At 45.0% G+C, this 22,945-nt stretch overlaps 1 protein-coding gene across 9 annotated transcripts in view; it reads left to right on the top strand.

The window, feature by feature from the left end:
• NCOR2 (nuclear receptor corepressor 2) overlaps positions 1-22,945 on the top strand; it is a 1,084,598-nt gene that overhangs the window by 553,846 nt on the left and 507,807 nt on the right. For all 9 annotated transcript variants that reach the window (XM_069215021.1, XM_069215023.1, XM_069215022.1 and 6 more), the window contains one exon: positions 4,523-4,621. In XM_069215021.1, coding sequence (XP_069071122.1) covers positions 4,523-4,621 — 99 coding nt within the window. The remainder of the gene's footprint in view (positions 1-4,522; positions 4,622-22,945) is intronic.

The raw sequence follows: 22,945 nt of genomic DNA, 5'->3' as shown, positions 1-22,945 counted from the left end.
TCGAAGACTGAGGCTGGGTTCAGAGAGTAGGGGGGTAGGTCTTGTCACCAAACAAGGACATTTTCTAGATGAAACGAGAGCCTTCATTGGTCGGCAGAACTTAGTGCTACATTATCAAATGTACGTCCAAGACATCGCTGGGATAATGGTCGGTGCGTTGGCTGCTCTGCGCCTCTGGCTCCACCATCTTGTAGAGATGCCTTCATTTGAGCATCCTCGCTGGCCCTCTAGACACAGAAGTCCTTTGTCTCTTTCTAAAAAGAACATTGTAGCCCATATGTGGGTAAAGCAAGAAAGAAATAGACAACATTTAATTAAAATTGTGTAATGCTTCAGTTTTCAATAGCTTTTAGCTCAAAATGAGGGACAAATTGGTGGCAGAAACTTTATCGTTTTCCAGAGAACTGCATAAGAAACTGTGCAAGGTGGAAAGTGTCTTTTTTGGCTCAGGGGAGAAGGGGAGCAGGGGAGGGGTATTCTGCACGGTGCTGTAGGAGGGGAGAGAGATATTGTGCAAAAACTAAAAACAAGGGGTTGGTGGAGAGGGCATGGGTGGGTCTTACGAAAAGCACCCCCGTATCTTGCATCAATGGAACGGCCAATGAAAAACCCATAGGATATATTCAGGGGTGTGCCGCTAGTAGATTTCCTTGCCTCCCACGCAAGATTGAAGCACTGATGCACACAGCACCCTTGATAGGTTGCCCAGTTGTGCACAGAGTGCTTCGGACTGCTTTCTGAGCACTCGATTTGGGGCTTGCAAAGGCCCTGGGTCACACAGAGATCGTGATTAGGTTAGCCCAGATCACATCAGTGAGTTCAGTTGGGGAGCTGGAATGCGAACTCCGGTTTCCTAGTTTCACAGCCAGTGACTTATTCACTAGTTAAGTCGTGCGTGTTCAGTAAACAAGCTTTTGTGGTTCACTGCTCTGACTGCCTTCGGAGCGGGTCTCCCATGCCAGAACTTGGGCCTTTGGCTTCGTTAGCGCATCGCATCTAGGTCAAAGTTAAAACAGGACACCCACCTTGGCTGCTGGGCATTTCTGAGAACAAATTGTTCCCAAATTTAGCATCTGTGACCATAACAGGTCTACTGTTCCAGCTACAGAGCACAACTGGGTCATTTTGTGAAGATAATTTGCACGCATAAGCAGAGGCATTGTACATCTGAATTCATTATACAGAATTATGTGAAGCCCTGGAACTTGATTGAAGTGAAGAGCTACCTGGTTCGCCTTCAGGCCAGGGTTCTTGTGCACAGGGGTACCAACTGGTATTGGGGTTGCTTCCAGATGGATGTGGGTGTCAGCGGTGTCATGGTGTTGGATGCTTTTGATGCTGTCAGCCCTGCAGTCCTCTTGGGAATTGTTCAAGGAGATGGAAATTGTCAGTATGTCCTTAGAGTGAGCAACCTTGTCTAACCCTACCCAGTCAAGTGCGCCTCCCACCTGGTGATGTGGATGTCTTATGTTGGCCTTGTGCACTCGGAAGGGTGTCCACATGCTGGTCCTGGAAGGGTGTCCACATGCTGATACTGAACTCCAGCAAGATGGAGTTTGTGGTCTCTAGAGTGGTTCAATTCTCTAACCTAGGCTCGAAATAAGCCAGTGCATCATCTCTCTCTTTTCGGGTGAAGATGGCTTTGTGAGCATACAATATATGAAACTAGAGCTATCTCTCAATTACGAAGGGGGTGGAGTAAACTACTAAACCACTGCAATTGTGTCTCCAAACCAGGAGCTCCTGTAATGCGACAAGAGTAAAAATAATATACACTACGTGATACACAAATCACCAATATTATTTTAAAATATTCACAGTAATTTGTTAAAATAATTTTTATATATAATTCCAAAAGTAAATAGCATGAAATCCTAGAGATGCCCCTCTGTATCATTTAATTGTCAGACTTTCTTGCAAGTGCTGAAATACAGACCCTGTTACAAACTCATCCGTGTCTAACCGTGAACATCTAGTTGGAACTTTTCATTGTATAAACATTCATCTTGAGAAAATTAGTTGATGCGGTGTTCTGGTGGTATTGGATCTCTATCTGTCACCTTCCTCTGGGCAAGTAATTTTAAATAATTAAGGATGGCAGAACTCCAGTGATACTTACACAAGATGTACAGCAGGTGAAAGGGGTAAGTAAACTGCTCTAAAGAGAATATTTACTACAGCGGGTGATTGACATACATCTTCACCTGGACTTCACTTCACTTGTGACCTTGCAGTAGGAACCGATTAGTCAAAAATTCATTGACTCATTCATTCATATTAGATGGCCACATGCAAAGAACCTAATGGAACACAAATAAGGTTGTGTCCTGAGTAAATCTGGAGAACTTACAATCAGCCTGAAGAATTCATAATAAACTGGATTGGTTTTACCACATCTGGAGTTGTTACATATACCAATGAAATTTGAACATATAGTCTGGCATTTGTGAAATATTCTTTGGGTTTAATGTGATAATGCATGCAGTGTTAGCACATTAGAATAATGCATACAGAAGTGAGCCGGTCGGAGCAGGCGAGAAGGGTTAGAATTATAAAGTGTCCCTCGTGCAGCTCGGTGCAACCACTCGAGTGGAGGTGGAAGGATACACTAAGACAGCAGGAGTATTAGATGAGAGATGAATACTCCAGTCCACTGATCCAACAGTGATTGACAAAATATCAAGCCAATGGCTACAAGAGGCTGATGGAAGAAAGCCAGTGGTTAAAATGGGCAGACCCACAGCCGCTTCTAGCTATATTGTTAGCAGTATGTTAGACAGTGGCACCTTCAAAATCCAGACCTAAAAAGAGAGAACATATTTGGGACTCCGTTTAAAACTTGATAATCCTTTCCCTGTATGTGCTTGTTCCCTGCCGCTTTTCTTGCACTTTTAGTTGAGCCTGACATGCAGCTTTTCCAGTGCATGTTAGTTGTAACAGGTTGGTATTCTGTGCACACTTTTTAGAAGCACGTTTGCGAAAAAGACCCTTTACATGCAGTTTTCAAAAATATGCTTTTTGAACTTGACACACTCAAAGGGATTCCAGTCCTGAGCCCACCGGCCTGTTAATTTTGCGTACAAGGGGAAGGCAGAAGAGCTCCCTATAGCCTGTGACCTCCGAAAAGCAGTGGCGGCTAAACCTTTCTAAGGAAATTTATAATAAACTATGTTTATTATCGTTTTCTTTAAAAGGGGGGGGGCCACGAGGTGATGTGCACTGAGGGGGAGTGCCCAGCACTCCCCCCTCAGAGCGCATGTGAGTTTGTCTGGCCGTCTCGCACACATGAGCTGTAGGCTGTCTCTAGCCCGACAACTGCGTTGGACTGCGCCAAAAAGGCAGAGCAATGGGGATGACCAAAGGAGGGCTTCAGGTTGTGTTTTAACTAGGAGGGACAGTCCTATGTTGGAAAAATTGCAGAGAGTAGGGTTAGTTTAGCAACTGGATGCACTTGGCCTCCATCCTATGTGCCTGAAAAGCCATCTAAGTGAGGAGATCCCAACAGTTAAATTTAATATTAAAACTTCAAGATTAAAGGTGCACGGTTGCATAACAAGGTAGGACTCCTGATATCGCAGTGCAGTGTGAGCAGTGTCACTATCCCCTACCCAAAACCTCTCACCACCTGCCGAGTTCTGGATGGTTTGAAGTCACCTGATAAATTGTTTGCTACACAGGTGTAGAGGGTATTCCTGTAACCCACTGTGCTTGTGACGAGGGTGTAACTGACGGTATTGTGGGTGATTGTTGGGTGACATTTGAAGATTTTTCTTGGTATTTCCAGGGCGTGGAAGCAGGATGCTGTGACTGTGTTTTCTGGGTTATAAGTGTGGTTGCATTGTGGTGGGGGTGTTACATCTTTAGTAGCAGGGTGAGGAATGCAAGTGTAACGTATCACCAGTGTAAAAATGGCCAGGCTCACTGAGCCATCCATTCTTCTGGAGTCGATACAAACTTCATAATCAAGGTAAGCAACATGAGCACATTTTGTATTTAACTTTGTGAAACCACAAACTCTTGGCAGCAAGCACTATATTGACAGTGGTTTATTTTTATCCTGCTACTTATAGTGTCCTGCCTCTGAATCCTGAGGCACAAGGCATTTTAAGATGTCTAAATTATTATTTACTTTCCAGGCCTTGGAGGGTGTCTAAGCATTGTACACAAATTTCAGAGGGTTCAGGGTAGAACATGGAGAAATGCTTTAGAAACACAGCCAGACACCATAATATGACATTTTGTGAGGGGAGCAGGGCGCTGTTGTTTTCGGTGCTGGCAAAATAACCCACAAACAGTGAAGCTCTGGGTAGGTAGAAGGACCAGTGTGTTGTACGAAGCAGATGTGAGGTCTCTTTCTGCTGACTGACTTCCATCGTGACCTTCATTTTCTCTCTTGCTTTTGAGAGGAGGTTGGTTAGCGATTAATGTTCTATTTACTACTTTTATAATATTTTGAAAAAAAAGTTGAAAATTCCAGAAACTACTATTTGTGCTCATGGGTATTCTTCCTCTTTCATTTCAGACTGTAGCAGACTGTGTCCTGTACTATTACTTGACCAAGAAGAATGAAAACTACAAAAGCTTGATGAGAAGGAACTATCGGCGGCGTGGAAAGAATCAGGTAGGAACTTTAAATGGGTTACACCCTACTGAATGTATAAATAATAAATGACCTTGTGTGGCAGAACACATCTGATCGACTCTCCTGTGGTGCTCCTTGGCTGAAAAGTTGACACCCCCAAGGAGTACAAGGGCTGTGTTTTCAGTTTGATGGAAGATGGCAATTAACCAAACGTTCAAGGACTTTCAGTTTTTGGACAAAAAAGAATTTGTCTCACAAGTGCCCTTAAAATTGGAAAAAGTCAGTTTCCACTTTCTGCAGTAATTTAGCGCCATCAGTAGGTGGCAACCTCACCTTCTGGAAGGTCCCAGTCTGCCTCTGTTCAGATGGTTTGTTGCATCTGCCTGCTTCGGCTGCCATCTTAGCAATTGATGAGCCGAGGTGTTTGCAGGAAGTGTCAGCGGTAAAGAACTCTCAAGTTGACGCGGCTAGTTTCTCTGCCCACCTGGTCACTCAAGTGCAAGACTGCCGTCTCCTTTGGAAGTCACAATGTGTTCTAGGGTTGCCGAGTAGATTTGTTGCTTTTTAGGAACCTGGAATTTGTTTTTGCATCTTGTACACACCGATTCACATTTTCCCGACCAACTTGATGTGCTTTTTTACAACAATTTTTGTTCTGGCTAAAGAAAGCCATGGATCCTTAGTATGATGGATCTGTTACTAAAAAAAGAAGAATTTGTTTCTCATGTTCATTCCAATGACAAATTTGTGCCTTTTGAATCTATCACTCCTAGTGTAGTGTGTATGCCTATGCTTGAAAAGAGTACACTGTTTAGGATAGAGGCTAGTACAGAAAAAAATCATGAAAAATAATGCAGGTCTGCACCTGGGAAGTGTGTGAAATGTGTTTTATTTATAATGTATGGTAGAAAGTAGTTTGCTATTGGTACCATAGACACCAGGAAGTGTGGCAGGATCCTGGTCATGATTTGGATGCTGCTGAATGGTGATTAAATAGTAAAAAGCTCTCGAAATTTCTGCTAGCAGGTAACAGTGGGCTGTGATGCTATATATGGGTGAATATACATTGACTTCATATAGTTCCATATGGACATATAGAGCTGTTCATTTGCGTGCCTCCTGCCAACTCATGCTCATTTCATGTTATTTTTAGGTATTTGGTACAGTGAAGGCCTAGTTCCAGAGAACTGTGAACTGTTTTTTTTATTTATCTTTGGCCAAAGTAAATTCTTATGGGTCAATATTGGGATATTCTGGTAAATAATAGCTTGGATTTGATGGCCTTCTTTATGATAGAAATGTGCCCTGCTACCTGCTGAGAGCAGAGCTCTATACAAATTGTGTACCCTCGTATTGACATTCATCCATGGGACATCCGCTACTTACCCTCTTACTATTTCAAGACACAATTGAGATCTCTTTACGATGTCCCTGCAGAAGCCTCCTCCCTACACACCTCTCCCAGGACCACATCCTAGTTCTGACTCTTCAGCCTCTGTGGCCCTAAGCTCAGAAGACCCTCTCAGATAGCGTGAAGACCTTTTTCTTCCTCTCATCGCTCAAGACCACCCTAAAACCTCACCTTCTTCAAAAAGATGTCTCTAGTGGCGGTTCTGCAGCATCCAGCTTGCTCCTACCCTGAGCAAGTTTCACCCTGCCCCTTATAGGGTGCCTCATCCTGTATGATATGTTATTCTTGTATGTAATATTCATGTCTGTTGATCTATGACTTGGTCTCCGTTTAACAAATATCAGCCTTTAACATTAGCGTACATGAAAGCTCTCCTTATGCTCATGTGCTTAGATACCACATTGTCCTCAGTGATTGTGTAGCATTTCTGGTAGAAAAGGTGATTGTGAATGATCAGTTGATCTCAGCAACCTGCTGCACCCAAGACTCCCTGTCCATTTAGCTGACTTTAAGGTTCGTTTTCATCCCTGCTCTTTTCATTGCCTCTGTTTTTCTGTCTTTCTCTTCCACCTCCTGTCTCCTTTTGTTTTTTTTCTCTGTCTTGCTCTGGGTCAAAGTCTGACGAGGAAAGATAACTGCTGTTAGGCCCCACCTGCATTCATCGGCTCAAATTAAGCACTGGCTCTAGCTCATTTACACCATTCACAATAAGTAAGTTGTGGACTCTACGGTGTCTCGTAACTCCAGCCACGCATGCAGTGCTTAATTTGTGTAAAAAAAAAAGAAAAAAGTGCATGGGTCCTTGTCAGGAGGCTACTGCATCTTGCACCACCCATTGCCCTTCTGCCTGTGATCAATAACATTACCAACACAACTTCTTATCATCGCACCCCTACAAGTGTGATAGTTCACACCATTTTAGGCCACCCAAAGCTATAAGAATGGTTGGATGGCAGGAATTATTCATGTTTAATGTATAATGAGTTATTAAACAACTGTTGTGCTCATCTCAAAATTGGACAAACAGAGCCCCTATGTGGTGGACTGCAGTAAGTGCCGGTGTTGACAATTCAGTGCCGGTTTAGAGCACTGGAAACCACCAGCTCAAGTTAAGCACTGTAGCCATGCAAAGCTCAGATCCTGCATTTTTCTCGAGGTAGTGTCCATCACTGGCATATGTTCTAGTTTGCTCCATGTTAGTCCCCTGTAGTTTCAAGACTTACCAGTGTCCCTTGTGATGGGAGACTGGGACGTCATTGTATGCTTAACATGTCACAGAATATCATCTGCATACAGTAATGTGATATGTGCTTCGGAGCATCGCCTTTATACGACAAATAGGATGCAGATCTCTCAACAGTGTTGTTAGCGGCCTCCAGGACACTACAAACTGTAGATGAAATACTGGACACCCCATATGCAAGCAAATGACTTAAATGTTGAAAGTGTCAGTCTGTGGCCATCCATCTTGGACTCCGCAGAGCTCCAGAATTCTGGTCTCTCGCCCTGTCTTAGTTTTTTACAAGCAGGAATCACTAGGATATTTTTTTGGCAAATGAGAATCCCATGAAGTGGCCATCTTGCTTGCTGCACTCTGGGACATCAAGAGAACATTTGTTGTAGCAGAAGCGTGTCCAGTATGTGTGCTGCACATTTGTGTGTGTGATCTGTTTGAAACTAGATTACAGTACCCGCAACCAGGAGCGGGCTGAAGAGAGGGGGGGATGAGAATGTGTATATGTTCATTTGTTGTTTAAGTTACACAGATTTACAATTTAGTGAATATGGATGTGGTGATTTGCACAAAATCACACAAGTTAGTGATCCGCTGCTGAAGGCAAGATTAGGAACCAGGTCTTTGGTTTCGTAGGTCAGCGCTGGTGACCACCAGGAACGGGGGCAGCATCCCTGTATTCATCGGGGCTGCCCCAGTTTGAGAAAGAATTTAAGACTCAGCCTTTTAATTAACAATGCAGTAACAGTACCCTTCTGCTCCAGAGCCCAGTTCCCTCTCCTTTCCCATGTTTTTTTTTTTTTTTGTATATGTTTATTGAGAAGTTCATGTCAATATATAAGCTGTGTTACAAAGAGAAACAATAAATCAAATTATGGCCACATATGAAAAATATTATGAAATATTAACTTCTCAGATTTCTAAACACAAAAAACATTATACATATATCAATAAATGCAATATATGAGATTATTTATAAGGCATCCGTCTGTGCATTAACTCTTAGAAGTAGACCTATAAAAGAAAATCTGGAAAGAAAGAATTATGCAATATTTATTAAACCATATATTATAGGTTGTTAGAAGAAAGTCGAGATAGTAATACCATACAAATCCACATATATAACATTTCAGGTGGAGATATTCCTGCCAATTCAAGTGCTGAATTGGTGAGCAGTGAGTCCTACTTAAAATAACAGTGTTAATGGGTGAAGTGTCAATTGTCTTAATAATAACCGCATGACTCAAAACAATAATAAAAATGCCTTAGTAAGGATAGGAGACAAAGAAGGAGAAAACATTTAAGTGTGAATATTAATAGAATATGTATAAGCTAGAAAGGGTTTCCAAATTTGGATGAAAATCCCAACATTATCCTTTCACATGTTGACTTTATACTTACCTTTGACCCTGCACAATGCTTCACAGCCTTTTGGCTAGGTTTGTGCTATACAAATACCACCTACATAGATACATACGAGACCGTATTTCCTCCATCCAGTTGGTCTCCGGCTCTGTCTTTCTTCTTACTGTAGGCGACTAGTTTTAAAAAAACATTTGTTATCAATAGCATTCTACAAATTTCTTTGGCACTGACACATGCACCAAATCCCTCCTTGTTACTTACACAGCCTCTTTGAAAATAACCACCTTTCACAGTCATAATCTTACACAAACAAAACTGAGTTACATGCGAAACAATCAACCAAAGATCTTTTGGCTTTGCCAGTGCTTCGTTTGTTTGCACGGCCACCCATTTTGTGTCTCCAGACATTGAGCCTTCTATCTGTGAGCGGTGCCGCAGTGTTTGTCTTAAAAATAACAAGAGCGGGGCTCAGAAAAGTTCCAGAAGGCAGACAAGGAAAGATAGAGCAAAAAATGTTCTCAATAAGCGCCGGGAGAGGACGACTTTGTTCTACTTTTACAGTGTTTGGCTTGGCTCTGGTCTCCTTTGTTCAGCTGGTGGAGGCCAGACTGGGCGGTGCGCTGTCTGTGTTCTGACCTACGGCCTTTGACATCAGCTAGGCGTTGCCAGTGGTAACAGGTGCTGTCCTTCGCTTGCCCTTTGGTTCACCTGGCAGTGTTCAATCCACCCATGGCCTCAGGTGCCATGATGGCAGCAGGAGGGGCTGAAAGCAAGGAGGACTCTAGATACATGTGAACTTCTCTTAATTTCACTCTCTGCTCGTACCTTGGCCATGCAACACCAAACAGGAGTCCACTGATGGGCAAAGGATGCCGGTCCAATGATGTCCTTGGTGTCAACGAATGTGCTGAGCCTCTTTCACTGTGAAACTGTTTCAGCACCACTCCCAGCCCGGCATGTGTTGGGGGAGACAGAACTGCTTATTGAGGGTGTCTTCATTGTTGGATGTGGCATATTTCATGCTGAAGGTTCCCAAGTATTGATATGAATAGGGGCGTAGCTTTTGGGGGAGTTTTTTTTTGGAGTGTTTCACCCCCTCCTAACGAATGTATTTTCTGGTGAATTGGTGGGTACAGGTGCTTTCAGTCGGGAATGGTGATATGAGTGTCGGATTTCACCAGGAATTTTTTCATAAACACGGACAAACCCACACACACTAGTGCTCTCCATGCTTTGAATGTCTTAACAATGTTGGCTTTTTTACTGAATATGTTGTTTTCTCTCACTGACTACCCTTGCCAATCCACATTCGTCTCCCCTTTCCACTGCCCCTTCAGCCCCTCTCATGTGCCCATCTTGTCCTATTTGTTAGGAAATCTGAAGCTCACACCCCTAAATCTTACTGACCAAGCTGCGCCCCGGGATATGAGCAGGCGTTATAGATTTGCAGCCTGTCCCCGTTTCTCGCCTTCTGTCCTGACACATTTTAACAAATTGAGCACTTGTCCTGATTTCCAGAGGGTCACCTGAGCACCAAGGGTGGCAATATTCCATGTGTTCAAGTGCTGCACTAGATATCAGCTTTTATCAGAAATGAATTTAATTAACACAGATGATGCTGTGTGTAAACTTTGCTTTGAGTATTCTTTTGCCTCATTGTCTGTGTTTTCTGTGGTGGTGAGCTCTGTCCTTTTAGTCACTCTGTCCCCATCGCTTCATGCAGAATCACCTCTGTTAGTGGAATGTCCCTATTTTTTGTTTTAAAAACTTGGTCACCCTACCAAGTAATAGCAGTCTGCCTGCTCTCGAGGGTATTTCACTTTTTCTTAACAAAGAGTCAGTGTATTGGCAATCAGATAAGAAGCAACACCTTTCTGGCACTCTCTATTCACACCGGATGTAGGTTGTGCGGCAGGCCTGATTCAGGAAAGAGTGTAGTTTTAATGACAACCCTGCATTCAAGAAGTGTGAAGGTAAAACACTGAGTTATGTTCTAGGTTAGTACCACCAGGAGACAGAAGCACAGATTGCCTCTTCTGGAGGTGTGGATAACAGTTGTAGTTCATCAGGCACACTTTACAAGGCGCCTTCTTCATCAAGTACCCTTTACAAGGTGCCTTCTTCGAGCACACTCTACAAGGTGCCTTCTTCAAGCACACTCTACAAGGCGCCTTCTTCAAGCACACTTTATGAGGCATCTTCTTCTTCAAGCTCACTTTACAAGACTCTTTCTTCAAGCGCACTTTACAAGGCACCTTCTTCAAGCACACTCCACAAGGTGCCTTCTTCAAGCACACTTTACAAGGCGTCTTCTTCTTCAAGCACACTTTACAAGTTGCCTTCTTCAAGCACACTTTACAAGTTGCCTTCTTCAAGCACACTTTACAAGTTGCCTTCTTCAAGCACACTTTACAAGTTGCCTTCTTCAAGCACACTTTACAAGTTGCCTTCTTCAAGCACACTCCACAAGGTGCCTTCTTCAAGCACACTTTACAAGGCGTCTTCTTCTTCAAGCACACTTTACAAGTTGCCTTCTTCAAACACACTTTACAAGGAGCCTTCTTCAAGCACACTTTACAAGGAGCCTTCTTCAAGCACACTTTACAAGGAGCCTTCTTCAAGCACACTTTACAAGGCGCCTTCTTCTTCAAGCACACTTTACAAGACGCCTTCTTCAAGCACACTTTACAAGGCGTCTTCTTCAAGCACACTTTACAAGGCATCTTCTTCTTCAAGCACACTTTACAAGGAGCCTTCTTCAAGCACACTTTACAAGGAGCCTTCTTCAAGCACACTCCACAAGGTGCCTTCTTCAAGCACACTTTACAAGGCGTCTTCTTCTTCAAGCACACTTTACAAGTTGCCTTCTTCAAGCACACTTTACAAGTTGCCTTCTTCAAGCACACTTTACAAGTTGCCTTCTTCAAGCACACTCCACAAGGTGCCTTCTTCAAGCACACTTTACAAGGCGTCTTCTTCTTCAAGCACACTTTACAAGGCGCCTTCTTCAAGCACACTTTACAAGGCGCCTTCTTCAAGCACACTTTACAAGTTGCCTTCTTCAAGCACACTTTACAAGTTGCCTTCTTCAAGCACACTTTACAAGTTGCCTTCTTCAAGCACACTCCACAAGGTGCCTTCTTCAAGCACACTTTACAAGGCGTCTTCTTCTTCAAGCACACTTTACAAGTTGCCTTCTTCAAACACACTTTACAAGTTGCCTTCTTCAAGCACACTTTACAAGGAGCCTTCTTCAAGCACACTTTACAAGGAGCCTTCTTCAAGCACACTTTACAAGGCGCCTTCTTCTTCAAGCACACTTTACAAGACGCCTTCTTCAAGCACACTTTACAAGACGCCTTCTTCAAGCACACTTTACAAGGCGTCTTCTTCAAGCACACTTTACAAGGCGTCTTCTTCTTCAAGCACACTTTACAAGGAGCCTTCTTCAAGCACACTTTACAAGGCATCTTCTTCAAGCACACTTTACAAGGAGCCTTCTTCAAGCACACTTTACAAGGAGCCTTCTTCAAGCACACTTTACAAGGAGCCTTCTTCAAGCACACTTTACAAGGAGCCTTCTTCAAGCACACTTTACAAGGAGCCTTCTTCAAGCACACTTTACAAGGAGCCTTCTTCAAGCACACTTTACAAGACGCCTTCTTCAAGCACACTTTACAAGACGCCTTCTTCAAGCACACTTTACAAGACGCCTTCTTCAAGCACACTTTACAAGGAGCCTTCTTCAAGCACACTTTACAAGGCGCCTTCTTCAAGCACACTTTACAAGACGCCTTCTTCAAGCACACTTTACAAGGCGTCTTCTTCAAGCACACTTTACAAGGAGCCTTCTTCACGCACACTTTACAAGGCGTCTTCTTCTTCAAGCACACTTTACAAGGAGCCTTCTTCAAGCACACTTTACAAGGCATCTTCTTCAAGCACACTTTACAAGGAGCCTTCTTCAAGCACACTTTACAAGACGCCTTCTTCAAGCACACTTTACAAGACGCCTTCTTCAAGCACACTCCACAAGGAGCCTTCTTCAAGCACACTCCACAAGGAGCCTTCTTCAAGCACACTTTACAAGGCGTCTTCTTCAAGCACACTTTACAAGGCATCTTCTTCTTCAAGCACACTTTACAAGGAGCCTTCTTCAAGCACACTTTACAAGGAGCCTTCTTCAAGCACACTTTACAAGGAGCCTTCTTCAAGCACACTTTACAAGGCATCTTCTTCTTCAAGCACACTTTACAAGGAGCCTTCTTCAAGCACACTTTACAAGGAGCCTTCTTCAAGCACACTTTACAAGGCGTCTTCTTCAAGCACACTTTACAAGGCATCTTCTTCAAGCACACTTTACAAGGAGCCTTCTTCAAGCACACTTTACAAGGAGCCTTCTTCAAGCACACTTTACAAGGAGCCTTCTTCAAGCACACTTTACAAGGAGCCTTCTTCAAACACACTTTACAAGGAGCCTTCTTCAAGCACACTTTACAAGGAGCCTTCTTCAAGCACACTTTACAAGGCGTCTTCTTCAAGCACACTTTACAAGGCATCTTCTTCAAGCACACTTTACAAGGAGCCTTCTTCAAGCACACTTTACAAGGAGCCTTCTTCAAGCACACTTTACAAGGAGCCTTCTTCAAGCACACTTTACAAGGAGCCTTCTTCAAACACACTTTACAAGGAGCCTTCTTCAAGCACACTTTACAAGACGCCTTCTTCAAGCACACTTTACAAGGAGCCTTCTTCAAGCACACTTTACAAGGCTCCTTCTTCTTCAAGCACACTTTACAAGACGCCTTCTTCAAGCACACTTTACAAGGCGTCTTCTTCTTCAAGCACACTTTACAAGGAGCCTTCTTCAAGCACACTTTACAAGGCATCTTCTTCTTCAAGCACACTTTACAAGGAGCCTTCTTCAAGCACACTTTACAAGGAGCCTTCTTCAAGCACACTTTACAAGGAGCCTTCTTCAAGCACACTTTACAAGACGCCTTCTTCAAGCACACTTTACAAGGCGCCTTCTTCACGCACACTTTACAAGGAGCCTTCTTCAAGCACACTTTACAAGGCTCCTTCTTCTTCAAGCACACTTTACAAGGCGCCTTCTTCAAGCACACTTTACAAGACGCCTTCTTCAAGCACACTTTACAAGGCGCCTTCTTCAAGCACACTTTACAAGGAGCCTTCATCAAGCACACTTTACAAGGCGCCTTCTTCTTCAAGCACACTTTACAAGGCGCCTTCTTCAAGCACACTTTACAAGACGCCTTCTTCAAGCACACTTTACAAGGCGCCTTCATCAAGCACACTTTACAAGGCGCCTTCTTCTTCAAGCACACTTTACAAGGCGCCTTCTTCAAGCACACTTTACAAGTTGCCTTCTTCACGCACACTTTACAAGGAGCCTTCATCAAGCACACTTTACAAGGCGCCTTCTTCACGCACACTTTACAAGGCGCCTTCTTCACGCACACTTTACAAGGCGCCTTCTTCACGCACACTTTACAAGGCGCCTTCTTCACGCACACTTTACAAGGCGCCTTCTTCAAGCACACTTTACAAGGAGCCTTCTTCAAGCACACTTTACAAGGAGCCTTCATCAAGCACACTTTACAAGGCGCCTTCTTCACGCACACTTTACAAGGCGCCTTCTTCACGCACACTTTACAAGGCGCCTTCTTCACGCACACTTTACAAGGCGCCTTCTTCAAGCACACTTTACAAGGCGCCTTCTTCTTCAAGCACACTTTACAAGGCGCCTTCTTCACGCACACTTTACAAGGCGCCTTCTTCACGCACACTCCACAAGGTGCCTTCTTCAAGCACACTCCACAAGGTGCCTTCTTCAAGCACACTCCACATGGTGACTTCTTTATCAAGCAAACTCTCGAGGTGCTTTTAGTAAATGACCTCCGCTGAGAGGAAAGCTGGAGCAGCTACTTGGAGGTCCCTGGTACATCCCAGCCAGGGATAGGAACTCAGCCAGCTCACCTTTGAAGATTGAAGCCACTCAGACAGGGATGCCGATGCCTGGGAGTTCAGGGGTCCTGGACTCGGGAATCCCTTGAAACTCAGTTTGAGGGTTAGAATTAACCGCCTGCACTTCAGAAGACGTCAGATCCTGCTTTAAAGAGAAGAGGAGCATAGGAATACCGGATATTGTTCACATGTCTCTTAGTTGCATTCCTCCAATTGTTTTCAAACATACCTGTTGATTTTGCTTCGATAATTCTGTTATGACTGTCATTTTTAACTTTAAAAACTCTGGATGTCATAATTTGTATGCGTATTCTGATATGTTGAATTGTCCCTGCTCTGATAAATTTCTAAATTGCACACCCTAGGGGGGACCGCATACCCTTCCAAAGGAGACAGAAGTCACACTGGCATTGGGGCCAAAAGAAAACCCAGCATGAAGGTAGAATTATTTGGGAGTTAACATCAGTTTTTCTTGCATGGGAGAGAGTGGTCGTTGAACACAGGGGACAGAGGTCCCTAGCAGAGGAGGCGGTCCTCAGCGTAGCACAGGGGCTAGTTGTCCCTGGCATGTTATCCCTCACAGAGCACAACCCTTCTCTCAGGTCAGGAGGTACGCCCAGGAGGCAGGCACACCATAATAATGGGTTAGGGAGGGAGAGACGGTGCCAGTGAGCTAGAATTGTGTATCTCTGCCCTTGACATAGTAAGATAGGCCTCTGAAGTAATGTATGTGCTGCAGAAGTCTGGGTTCAGCAAGTTGGAATCACGGCCGGCCGGCTCAGCCTTTCTTCCTTCCGAGGTTGATAAAAAGTGGACCCTGCAGTTGAGTACCTTAAAGCACCTGTTTTTTTTAACAGTACTAGCAAGTCACAAGGTTGTGTTAGCTTGCATTTTGTGACAAAAGAGCCACCAACTGCTGTGAGGTTGTTGTGAAGACTTATAAATACAGGCGCTGCACTTCCAAGTGCAGCGCTAGGATTTGCTTACATACCTTTCAATATAAATGAAAACCTCCTTGTGATTACTATCAGGGCTGTTCAGATTACGTCCAGGAGGGTGGGAACTACAATGCATATAGAAGCTATCCAGGCCACATAGTTCTTGGTAATAATTCTGCACTGAAGTCAGTTGCACTGGCGGTGATTACGATCTGGTAAGGACCCATCACTCTGGGTCCCACGTTGGACACCCGTGCTGTGTTATGTATGGGTTGCTCTTCTCGCTGTGCCAAATCCATGCAAAATGGCATCGGTGGCACGCAGCCTCCCGGTGTGCAGTGCATTAACTTCTTGGCGGTCACTTAGCCCATGTTTGAAGGGTCCTTTCCACCCAGCAGCCCTAAGCATGCTGGGACTTGTAGTTTGAGCTTTCCTTCTCAGTCCGGCCCGCGGGTCCCAGCGTGCGTACTGCTGTTGGCTGAAAAAGATGCGAGCCAGTTGGCAGCAGTGCCTGTGAGCCGAGGTTTCTAAGCCTTCCTGAAAGGCGAGCGCCTCCTTCCCAGACATCAGAGCGCTCTGGGATAACTTCCGAGCTGGCGATGAGCACACGGCCCGCTGCAGATCGCATTATCATCCGAAGATGAGGGCCGCGCCCTCTCTGCGGCGCACTGTTGTTTATTCAGGTGTTTCACGGGGAGGCGGCGCTGCTTTCAGCTTCTCCATGAAAGGGAACATTTGTGTCCAAGGTTCTGATGCGCAGATAAGCGCCTGCTCTATCTGGGGATTTTCATAGTCCTGCGTTTTTTGAAACATCGACTTTCCTGAGGTTTCTTGGCTCTTTAGCCCCCAGGACTGCTGTTTGGGATAGGGGGCGTGGCTTCTGACGCACACCTCGGCTGGCTACCTTGTTACCTAAACTAAAATGAAGCATGTGGAGGCCAGTGCGCTGAAACAATGTGTCTGTGCTAGCCTGGTACCTTTCTGTTGTACTGCAGTGCAGTGGTGTAACAAAGGCCCCCGGTGGTGCAGGGGAGCCCCTGAGCTCCAGGGAGACCCCCCTCAGCATAGTACACTGTGCATGGGCAGCAAGGGGGGTGGGACCTCCTAAAGGTACTTTGCAGGGGGGCCCCCTCAAAGTTTCATTACGCCACTGCTGCAGTGGTGTAACAAAGGCTCCCGTGGTGCGGGGAGCTCCAGAGGGCCCCCTCAGCACAGCACCTGGCCTGGGTGAGTCCTGAGTGGGGCCACTTCCATGTTGTTAGCAGGGGGGTCCCCTCCAGTTTTGTTACACCACTGTTGTACTATATTGTATCATTTCTATAGCGCTTAAATTCTCAATGTGGAGCACCGAAGCGCTTGTCTACATGGGTGGAAACATGCTGCACCTTGTAGGGTGTGTGGTTGGAAGTGTGTTGTCTTTGCTTTGATCCTGTGCGGGAAGTCTTTCCATGTTGTACGTGATGACCACTGAGGTGCGGGTATCGTTTTATCAGACGCAGTCCTTAGCAGTGGCGATGGATGAAAAGGTGTGAGAGACAGACTCACGGTTTCTGTTTTTCATTATACAGGCAGCTTTGAACCTCTCTGCAGGACCCTTTATGGTATTTGTTACCACCATAGATAACTCACTTAGATGATTACTGCACAGGAACGTCCGTTCTGAGATATTTTATTCGAAGTTTGTCTTATGGGCAGGCATAGTTTAGCAGAAGGTATATGCCCCTCCCGTGCAGTATATCTGCTCGAGGAGGACACTAGCTTTTCCTGTGACACCGTATGCAGGTACCAGATGCAGCTGTTGGACGTTTTTTTTTTTTTTTTAATTGTTCTTTATTGAAAATTCACAATTATATGAAGACAGTAACCACTGCTCATTATCACAGCGAATATCATACTCGAACATTCGTGCAATACAGGAAGCAAAAAATAAAAACAATAAGTTTACAATAAAATTGAATTTGCTAGAGCCACAGTGAGTGTTATGTGTGTACAGTGGGGTCTCGTGGGATCAGCTGACAAACATTGGGAAACTTGCAGTGTGGTGTGAGGTGCCCCACTTCATGGTGGTCTCGGGTCAGGTTCGGCTTCTGGAGCTAGCCCCAGCATGTACCATCCCGTGATCAGCGTGTCCCACCCAGCATGCCAGTGGAGTTGCTGTAACACCTCATCTTCTGCCCTTGCCCACCCCCGGACATCTCTTCTTCACATTACCACAGGCAGCATCAAGAGCGCACTCCAGTGCATCACTGTTGGTCGGCGCACCAGAGCCGGATCCAGGAGCCTGCTTCCCACCTTGTCTGTCTTGGGGCGAGGCACCAAGCCTGATGACAACTCTTGGATGCCTCCATGTGCTGTCTGCCCGTCACTGTGTGACGTATGTGCTAACGTCAGTCCAGAAAGTGCGCAGTGCTATGAACTACCACGTCATGTGATAGAAGTCGGCATGCTCTGCACCACATCTGGAGCAGTCGTGTGGTACTGTGTCAAACATCCAATGTGCACGTGCGTGAGTAAGATATGTACTGTGTATGTAGTTGAATTGTAATGGTTAAATTGCTTGTTGCTTGAGACCAGCAAGATGGGGTTTAAAAACCATTATAGCATCTCGGGAGAGGTGGGTTTTTCCCCACATCACCATTTTAATTACAGTAGTATTAGCACAGCTGGTCCTTTTTCTGACTCCTCCAGATATTCCCATCATCAATGATGGAAGATGTACTCTGGCCCCCTTGAACATTCCTATATCTGGGAATCCAGATCTATCAACACTCGAGAGACCATTGAGAAGGCAATTTGGGTGGAGTATGCTGCGTACTGAGGGCCTCTGTAGCTTTCTGGCGCTCGTTATGGCTTTCCACCGTGGCACGGGTCACACTTTCCAAGATGGTAATGCTCCCCAGACTCCTTTACTACTTTGCTAATCTGCCATTGGCTATTCCAGCGTCATGGTTTTGAGCCCTGGACACACTCCTACGAGAGTTAGTGTGGGATGGGGGTGTTATCGGGTGTCACTGGCAACGCTCCACCTGCCGCCTCCGAAGAAGGGGGACTCAGAGTACCCGACGTTGAGTTGTATTACCTGACAGCCCAACTCCAGTGGCCGGTGCAGTGGCTCAATGCGTTGGACTTATCAGCGATCACTCTGGACGGAGAGACTGCATGTGGGGAAGGATTCCTGGTCTGACTCCTTCATGGCAGGCAGGTACCCCCCAAACCAAACATATTGGTGTCCACGGCCTTGACTGCCTGGTGTATAGCCCTTAAGAGAAAATACCCTACTGCCCCGGCTCTGTCCCTAATCGGACTGCAGCATGGCAAACCCTTTTCCTCCTTTACCCCTGGACTACTAAATTCTGGACAGAGGTGAGGACTGAAGACTGTGGGGGACTGCTACTGAAGAGGGATGCTGATACCTTTTGGAGATTTAACCGAACAGACAGGCCTACCTGCTGGTCAATTCTTAACATACAAGGCCCTCATAGGAGCCCTGAAAGAACTATGGGATGATAGTAGTGAGGGGCCCCCCACAACTGCAGTCCTCCAAACCATGCTGATCATTGGAGGGGGATCTCACTTGGTCACGTGGATTTACAGAGCACTGAGTGGGATGATTGAGCGGTTGCTGCGAGGACTGTGACATAAATAGGACACATAAATAGGACACAGAAATAGGCAGAATCATGACAGACGCCGAATGGGCTAGGACCTTAGCATACGCACACAAGGTCTCACAAAGTACATACAGGACAATTACGTCCATAGGACCTACCTCACTCCAGACAGAATTAACCATATATATAGAGTGATGTCGGGGCATGCCCTTTTGCCAGCTGATTGATGCTGACGTTTGTCACATGGCATGGGAATGCCCAACACTAAGACACTACTGGGGGGGGGGGGGAGTCCCTGCATGGCTCAACAGCGCATTAGACAGGCAACTCGATAACGGGCCGGCTGTATGCCTACTGGATCTTTTTGACAGGCCTTCTCCAAAAGAAAGGTAGGCAACAGGTACACTGGCCTGGCATTGGTATTTGCACACAAGAGAGTGGCGATGGCCTGGAAAAATAAAAATGGACCTAGACTGGACACATGGGTAACGGACGTTACACACTGGGCAAGGGCAGAGGAAAGGACACTACAGAGAGAAGAGATGAGAGGACTGAGGTGCACACCGATAGCCCCCCGTGGGCAGAGGTGGTGGACCCCTGGGAAACCTTAGATGCGGCCACAGATGAGGACTCTGACGGGCCTCTAATCAGTGAGGGTTAGTGGTATGAAAAGCACACACTCCCAACTACCCCCTGCGGATACACACACCTGGCAGGGACCCCCTGTGCGATTCCCCGTGTGTCCCACTTCCCACACACAGTGGGCCCCCCGTTACAGATGGGCACGGGGGTACATTGAGGAACGGGTGGCGCTGTGGCCTGGCAATTACACCTGCACACCATTCAGTGAAGTTTGACACATCTGGGCAAGTTACTTGGTTAGTTTGTTACCTTTTGTACTAGGGGAGAGCTGTTATATGGGTTAAGAGAGATGCACCTAGTGGAATCTGGCTCCCCGTCTCACAGCCATGCCACTGTGAATCTGCGGCTTCCAAGACGCCTGCAGTACGGACTACCACGTTTGAATATAGGATTGTATGAAGGGCCACTCTGAGTTTGTGGTATTATAATGTATGAATGAGTCACCCAATGGTTGTACTGAATGGTATGTGGTGTGTCTGTGTAGTATGTTAAGGCATCGTTAATAATAATATGTATCATTTGAAAAACCAATAAATAAAAGTGGTAAAAAAAATCTATGTATTTTTCTTATGAGTGTTCTGGAAGCATGTGGCCGGGGGACAGTTAAAGTTGTCTCTAGGCCAGACCTAAAAAGACTTTCTGCGAATAGTGTTGGACTGCTGAAAGTAAGTCCTCTCTCTCCCTCTTTTCTCTCTCTTTTCTCTCTCCTCTCTCTCCTCTCTCTCTCCTCTCTCTTTTCTCTCTCTCTTTTCTTTCTCTCTTTCTTTTCTCCCCCCCCCCCTCCCCTTCCATGTGGTCGGGTCCCGTGTCTTCGGAACCATGTTTCTCAGTCCTCGCTTTTAAGCCAACAGTAGCTAGGGTGGTGAGACCTGGGTCCATCCTCAGTATAAATACTGTAAAATAAAAATTCTGCAGACAATGCTGTCGTTCTTAGTGATTCCACAGTTTCTGGATTTCGATCAACATCCCTCAAGGACAAACTGTTGTGCCAAACACATGTTTTTGTTTTTGTCTCTTGAAAATATATTTTGAATGTTTTTCCTGCAGAACCCAGCTTTTAGCAGGCTTTTCACCCACATTTAAACTCCTTCAACTTGGTCCATTTCCCGTAGTATGCAAAGTGTCCGTTTCAAATCTCGGCGGTTTTTAATAGCCTTTTTGCTCATCTGAGATCAATAAAAGAATCCTAGGTAATTTGGAATAGTTGTAAAGCTTCTTGTTTCCAGCACTTCAGAGGTGAAAGCCTGTCTGCAACAAGCTCTATCCATGCAATACATTATCATTATTATTGTGTAACAATAAAATGATTGCATTAATTTCCATCCCTCCTCCTTCCTGTGATGTACACGGTCCATATGAAAGCAGTGGGTGCGTATCTGTGTAACTGGAGGTATTTTTGGGGGCGGTTCCATTTACCTTTTTGCTGTCTCGTAGCTTGGCAGTACCGTATTATCCCAAGCATGGCCACAATAAATATTCACTGAAAAAACACAGTTAAAAGTTATGGTTCTGGCTCAAGCACACAAAACCACTCCGATTCATCTGGTATAGACCGCAGTGCACACAGTACATAGAATGGCTGGTGCTGCTCGTCTGGTTGTTGTCTTGGTAACTTTTTTCTTTGTTTCTATGCTGTTGGGAAATTAGTGTTTTGTGCATGGGGGCAGCGGAATCTTTGGTGTGTCTTTTTATTGTGTGTGTGTGTTTTTTTTTTTATAATGTACTTTTTTTCAAATAATCGATGAAGGGTAGGTCCTGTACTTAAGTCACCACAGATGACCAACCCTTTGGCAATGCACAGCAGACGCTGGCCGCAGGGCCTGGACTTTGGGCGGCTCCTGCACTGTACCGATCATGGGCAGGCAAGTTCCGCGGTGCAGGACCTCCGGCGCGGCACAAAAGGGTTGGTCCGTTGAGCTTGGTCTGTAGCCTGGCCTTACTTTGTTCTTTTATTTTCCTTTCTGGAAGATTGCCTCGGCTTCAAGCTAATCCTGGGTCTGCGGTACCTTTTTGGAAATTGCAGATCTCCCATACCTAAAATGGAGTTTGGGGTCTGTGGTACCTGTCTGAAAAGTTATTGGAATCATGCAACTCATTTTGAAACCTTTTTTTTTATTTACTGCTATGGGGGGGGACTCTTTGATAGTCTCTCCCCTGCTGCCTGGGGTGTACCCGTCCTGCCCCTTTGTGTGACCTTTTAATGCTTTTTTTTCCAGGCCGCAGAGACCTTGCCCTGAAATGGCTGCTGCAAAAAAAAAAATTGTTTCTTGTGCCGCAGCCAATCAGATCACTTGTATCCCCAGTACCAACTCTGAACCATGGATCCAAACAGCAGTTGAAACGACTTCCTCGTCCAGTCCAATACCTTTTTTTAACGTTTATGGTTTTGTGAATACCAAACTGCAAAGATATACAAAAATGTTACCTTTTAACACCCATTCGTTAACTTTTTTTTTTTATGTGTAGGCGAGAGGAAAATTTCTTAGGAAAGCTAAAATAGTTAAATACCTCTTCCTCCAGTTCCCTAATTTCTTACTTTGTCCCCTTGCATGGTATGACATGAAAATTGTCACGCTGGACTTCTTAGCTGGTTGCAGCAAGGACTTCCAAATTTGGTGCAAATCTGCCCACTGGGTCAAAAGTTAATAGGCAAGTCAGAAAATGCCTTTCCAATGGAAGGTACGGCTGAACCATAACTATTCAATGGCAAATGCAACTGTGTGTGTGTGTGTGTGTGTGTGTGTGTGTGTGTGTGTGTGTGTGTGTGTGTGTGTGTGTGTGTGTGTGTGTACGTGTGTGTGTACATATGTAATCGAAAAATGAAATGATATAAAGTGTAATTCTCCATCGACTTGCGGTTAGACTGTCATGATTCGGGTTTGACCTGTATAACTGTAAAACAAGCTTACGTTGATAGCACCCTCTCAGTACTTCATGTTTATAAAAGCAATAACTGGGTGACCACGCTTCAGAATAGCAGGCACTTATTGAGGAAATCTCATGAGTAAAATATTTTTCTCCAGCAAGATTTTAGTAAATTGTCCTTTGTCAAAAGCAAGTGGCCATAGTTATATACAAAAGTATTATGTTCGAATTTCATTATAAATGGAATGATAGTTGCACCATCTTTGTTTAAAAAAATTTTTTTATTTTTTTAACTCTGATCCTGACAAT

Source organism: Pleurodeles waltl, chromosome 11 (genome assembly GCF_031143425.1).
Source record: "Pleurodeles waltl isolate 20211129_DDA chromosome 11, aPleWal1.hap1.20221129, whole genome shotgun sequence".
Taxonomy (NCBI): Eukaryota; Metazoa; Chordata; class Amphibia; order Caudata; family Salamandridae; genus Pleurodeles; species Pleurodeles waltl.
Note: the sequence above shows the minus strand (reverse complement) of the source record. Positions and strands in the feature narration are given on the sequence as shown.